At 39.4% G+C, this 5889-nt stretch overlaps 1 protein-coding gene across 2 annotated transcripts in view; it reads right to left on the reverse strand.

The window, feature by feature from the left end:
* adam11 (ADAM metallopeptidase domain 11) overlaps window positions 1–5294 on the reverse strand; it is a 67062-nt gene extending 61768 nt beyond the window's left edge. For both annotated transcript variants that reach the window (XM_082152731.1, XM_082152730.1), the window contains exons 1-2: window positions 4979–5294; window positions 4511–4680 (exon numbers count right to left, since the gene is read on the reverse strand). In XM_082152731.1, the coding sequence (XP_082008857.1) occupies window positions 4511–4680; window positions 4979–5039 (231 nt within the window). In that variant the 5' untranslated portion in view covers window positions 5040–5294. The remainder of the gene's footprint in view (window positions 1–4510; window positions 4681–4978) is intronic.
* Window positions 5295–5889: the final 595 nt, after the last annotated feature.

Here is a 5889-nt window from a genome sequence, read left to right on the forward strand (position 1 = left end):
AGAGAACACATTCACCAGCCAATCAAATTCCTGATTAAAAATCAAGTCCATCCCTACATTTAGACTTTTTTGCCTTTATGAGAATGAGAAAGGTCAATGGAGATTAGGTGTCACAGGACAGATTCAGACAGAAGTCATCGGGTCCAGCGCCTGAAGGACGGTCACGTAGGGTTGGCGTGTGCTCTGCACCAGTGTCAGGTGAGACAGCTCAAGGTTATGAGGATATAAAATGGCCTTTGACAGACAGGTGGTATATATTGCACCCATGGTTACAGGAGACGAAACGGTGTGGGTGTGAAATGTGATCACCTTGCAATACTTGCAGTCGAAGGCATGAAAACGAATACCTATCTGAATGCAAGAAAGCGGGGAGTGCATCCACACTCATTTATTTTACTAAATAAATCATTCAAAAACTTAAGTCTCACACTGTACACAAGGTCAGATCAAATGCAGCCAGGGAAGGTAAAACAAAACCATATGTCAAAGCAAATAAATGCTCAGGACCCCATTGTAAAGCGATAGCACAGCTATTTGGGCACAAAATATTGATTCGTGTTTTATATATTTTATTAGCTCACTTCCAATAAACTCTTTGCTTCCACAGAGAAAAACTATTCCCAGCAAGTTCCTAGCAGTTCCCTTTGATAAATAAGTTTTACAAATTTTTTTGTTGTTAAATTATCAATGGTACAAACTCATTGCTTTTTGTCAAAATTAGCTATTTATTTATTTGTTTTTGTGGTTGGGCACATCTCTCCAAAATTTTACAAAAGATTAATTTGTCAATATAAGACCACTGAAGAGTTTTAGCATTTAACAAGATATTCATTATTTATCCATACGTGAAAATGCCCTTTGCTTGGCAGACTGAATGGTTAAACACAGGAACATGGCGTTTCCTTTGGATATTCTGTAGAAAACTGTTTTCACACGCTTCCAAACACAGAGATAAGCTGATGGTTTAAATCCATTCTTCACTGTATATAATACACAGGATCGATGCAGTTGAAATTTTGCTTGGTTTATAATTAAAATATATAAATATTGTCACAAGCACCAATTAACAAGGCATTCAGGCGCTTTAAGCACATGCAAAAAAAATTATAATGTTTTATTTAGCAAGCCTGTAACCACCTAGATCATAGGAAAAGCCAAAATTTACTAAGGAAATATACTGTATGTTTTAAAACTTTTTAACAGTTATCGAGGTTGCGCCAAAAACCTAGTTTCTAGTTTACGGAAGGTGATGTGAGGATTTTGAAATAATCTCCAATATATAACGGACGATTCGATTGACAGCGGTGGTCCTAGAGAAAAAGTTGCTCAGAATGAGGAGTTCTACCATATGGTATGAATGTTGTGGGCATGTGCAAAAAACTCTTGAGATATACAAAATGCGAAGGCGCCCCCGGTGGCCGATTTCTTTCTAATTTCTCATAGGCCTCTAGGGCCTCAAACAGGCCCAGCGAGTTTCGTTCCGAACGGCCTCCGTTAACCTCGTCTGACAGTCGCTCAAACTTCACTGACCGACGGCAGCCGTGTTTTTCGAGATACACGAAAGTCCTCATAGACAATCGTGGCACTGTGGACAAAGACACCGCATGCCAGTTTTCAAATCAATCGGACTTACTGTTGCGCAGCTATAGCTGTTTTTGTGGGGGGGGAGTTCATTTTACAACGCCACCAAGCGGCCAGTCGCAGCACCTTTTTCCACGGAACCACAGATCGAGCCCATACATAGATGTACAGAGTTTGGTGAAATGATCTCATGTCGTTCAAGAGGAATAGCCATTTTAGTCAAAGTGGCCACACTTACTTTGAATGTTTTGGTGTCCCATGTGGACATGAATCGAAATTTTGACCTTTTTTGATTAATTATTAACAATCACAATAGTGTTTCAGCGTTACGTGTTTGAACCCCTAATTAAATGTTAAACAAGGATTTGAACCCGGGTCCCATTGCATACTAAATTTGCACAGTAAGTCTGTTATAGCTGCATTATACCAATAATCAATAATATCAGCAATATTAAATCAGTAATATCAGAACAAACAACAGCAAAAATCATAACCTCAATATCAATAACAGGGGGGAAAAAAATATATGAATCTCCCTCAATCATGAATCAACCTCCAAAAATCAAGATGGCCACCAGAACCACTTATCAGTTCAAAAATCATGAATCTGAAATCGAATCACTATGCAAAATGCTACGAGACAAGAGGTTTATGGCGATTTTAGTGGTTTCACAGAAAATTTCATCCAAACAGTAAAAATAAACTTAAGGAACACCTTAAACCCCTAAAAGGTTCATAGTAGTGTAGGTTATATATTACTACTCTAAGGTACTAATATTAACCTTTTAGGGGCTTTGTGTATAGAGTTGTCCCTTTAAGGGTACAATACAGTATTTCTTTGAATGCTGAAAGGTTCGAATAAAAAGGTTAAATCTTAGTTTCAGTCCTCTAATTTGATTGGCCAGGCAGCGTGTACTGATATGACCAGTCCAACAGCACTGGGACTTCACACTGTTTCACTGTTTGTATCACTGCATTTTATTCTGATTGTGTCATTCTGGACCAGAGTATGTGAGTGTTTTTACCAGTGAGTGAGGAGCAGGAAATTGAGAATGAGGAGCCGAGCTGGAAAACCACGGTAGAACTCTTCAAACAATTGTTGGTAAGTGGTCTAATCAATAAAATGGGTTTATTGAAGTTTAAACGAGTCTGGTGTCAGCATTCAGTGTCATGTTTTTGGTGGTAGCCTCTTTTGTACTGTTTTGTATGATCCATAAGATGATGCTCTGCCTTCTTTTGAAACTATTTTTTGATGGTGGATGAAAAAAACTGCATGTAATGTACTGATATTAACACGATCGCTTTATATGATGAACAGATTTAATTTAGGCTTTTATTCACATATAACCATTGATTGACTCACAAACATAGAAGACAACAAATATGGTAAACGGAAGCTCCAAACATGCTTGCTTGACACCTAACAAGAACCAATAAGGTTTGTTTTCACGTGTCAAGCAAGTACTGTTGAGCTTCCTTCAGAAGAATTATCCATTCACATGGATTATGTTAAGAGTGTTTTTATAAATGTTTTGTATCTGCAAAGTTTTGGTTACATGATTTCAATATGGGGACAGAAATCTCTCAGGTTTCATTAAATTATCTTCATTTGTGTTTCAAAGATGAGGTAAATGATACAAATTTTGGGTGAACTAACCCTTCATTATTCAGTCACACAGATTCAGTCTATACCTGCACTGAGACAGGCCCGTTTACTCTTCCCCCAGCTGTTTACATTCCACTCTCCTCTACAGCAAGAAGTCAATATTACATTAAAGTATACATTTACAAGTATAACCTTTAATGTGCACTTTACCTCTCTGAAAAGGGCTTGATGCCAATTCTCTCTCTGCCCTACAGTCTTCATAACAGATGGAGTTTCCTAAGAATGTTTTTTATTTTATTTTATTTTTTTATCAAGGCCATAAGTGCATTTTCATGATATTGGGAGTCAAATTCATTGATTTAGGGATCAATCGCAAAAAAACAAACAAAAAAAACATATCAGTCAATCATTAATATGAGTATTAGAGATTAGATGCCATGGTATTTGGAAGATTCTGAGATTTTTGTACATCTATGGATTGCATCTGGTGCAGCAGGCCCAGATGGAGAGATGAGCAAAGAGCTGAGAATACTACTCTGTTATTGGCAGCCAGACACAAAATCAAATTGAGCATAATATTTCATTGACACACACACACAAAAGCCACAAAACTAGAATTTTCAATTCACGGCCTCTTTAAAAAATAATAAAACATAAAAGAGTATTCTGCACAACATTTAACATCCTTTAATGTCTCAAAGTGAGAAAGAACATGTAACTTGAAAAAAATGGGGAACTGATTGGACAGGTCTGCATCTGAATATGTCAATATGCCTGATAGGCCTATTTGGGGGGGGGGGGGGGGGGGGGGGCTATTTGGGGGGGGGGGGGGGGGGGGGCATTTTCAAATGAGCAGAACAATGGAACTTGTCTATCACCAGAGGCCAAGAAAGTGTATGTATTCGTAAAAGCCAAAAAAAATAATCACATGGTTACAGATTGATGGCATTGCCAACATGGTAAATGGTCTAGCCTACATTACATCGCAACTTTTTATGCCGGCATTGAAAAAAATATACTATATTATTCACACTCGAGAAGTTCTTCATCAAAAGCTGGACAATGATGCGCAAATTAGGACGGGGCAGGTGGATGGAAGGGAGGGGATGAAAAATAAGAGGGGTTCGGTGAAATGAGGCAAATAAGTAATTTCAAAAACAAGTTATTAGGCTATATTTTGGTTAAAGTTTAGGAAGAAATTAGATGTCTGTTTTTCACTGGAATAACGAGCCACGTGGACCGTAAACAATACGACAACATGAGCATTAAGAACGTAAATGGGGTCGGTTTTTATTTTTTATGTATCGGTGGAGAGTTACTTACATGCGCTCCATCAGCATCACTCTTTACTAGGGTACCCAGGTGCCCGTGCGGCAGCTCCTCCTCCGCGTCAGTTCGCTGCAGCAGGCGCTGAGGCTTCGTGCGCTCCTCAGCAAACGCGTTCTGCTCGCGTCCCCGTTCCGCTCCGTCCCGTTTGATGCTGCTGCCCCAGCCTTTCAATATAGGACACATTCATAAAAAAATCTGCACGACAACCGTCAAAGCATTGATTCGATGTATTAGTAATTCTAATGCGTTTACAGCCGCTACACTTTATCTAGCCTGCGGCATCATTTGCGTATTCTGACGCGACACTGAAAATTCACAGCCATGCCCGTGATAGAAAACGGGGCCATCCGTGAAATGAAGAATTCGTTGCACCTGTTGGCGCACATTATACATAAATAGCTACACCGATGGAGCTTATACTAATATCACGAATCCGCTCCCAACGCGGCGTCCGTCGCTCACCTGTCACGGCGAGTCGCGCGGTAACCGCAGCCCACAGGAGGAGGCAGCGCGTCGCCAACATGATCACATACTCCTGCGGCTTCAACCGGAGCGAAAAGATTCGAAACGCGACATTTACCGCCTCATCCCGTTCTGCACAACAAGTCACGAGGAAGACGTTAAGGGCATCCGTGGAAAACAAGACGACGCTGAAGGGAAAGAGTTTAGAAAGTGTCCGTGATGTCCGCTTTTGTCGGTCAGAGATTGCGGGCGGAATTCATGTTGGGATTGAAACGCTCCTTCTGCGGGACTCCCATCAGCACCTCCTCCCACTCTCCTCTCCTCCCCTTCACTTCACACCGCACTCACATGCAACATCAGATTCCACTTAACAAATATTATGTTAAAAAATATAAAATATTACAATGCAAATACCAAAAACGCAGCAATAAATGCACATCACATATATAATAATATAAAACGAAATATTTTATTGTTATATATATATATATATATATATATATATAGCCTAACTATACTAATAGGCTATAGCATATAAGCCTATATTACAGTTCTGTCAAGTGCAAGCTCGATGTGTGAGTGAGAGATCACGTCATCTGAGAGATAAAAGCATATCAAATATTCTCATCCTCAGCAATATCTCTCATGCCTGAGGACTAAATCGATCTGTACTAACCCTTAGTTACTTTAAAAACCGTTCCCATCTCCAACACTCTAAATCATTCATAGACTATATAGTGAACAGCACATGGCACACTATTTAGAGAACATAGGAAAGACAGATCTGATGGGCAAGGAATTTGCTATTGTAGAATACACATTTTTATGTAGAACTATGGCTGAATGGAACAATTGCATGCTGCTAACTGCACACAATACACTGCATGTTGCCTATACTTTTTTTCATTAAA

This window comes from Leuciscus leuciscus (assembly GCF_965113295.1).
Source record: "Leuciscus leuciscus genome assembly, chromosome: 21".
NCBI classification, from domain to species: domain Eukaryota; kingdom Metazoa; phylum Chordata; class Actinopteri; order Cypriniformes; family Leuciscidae; genus Leuciscus; species Leuciscus leuciscus.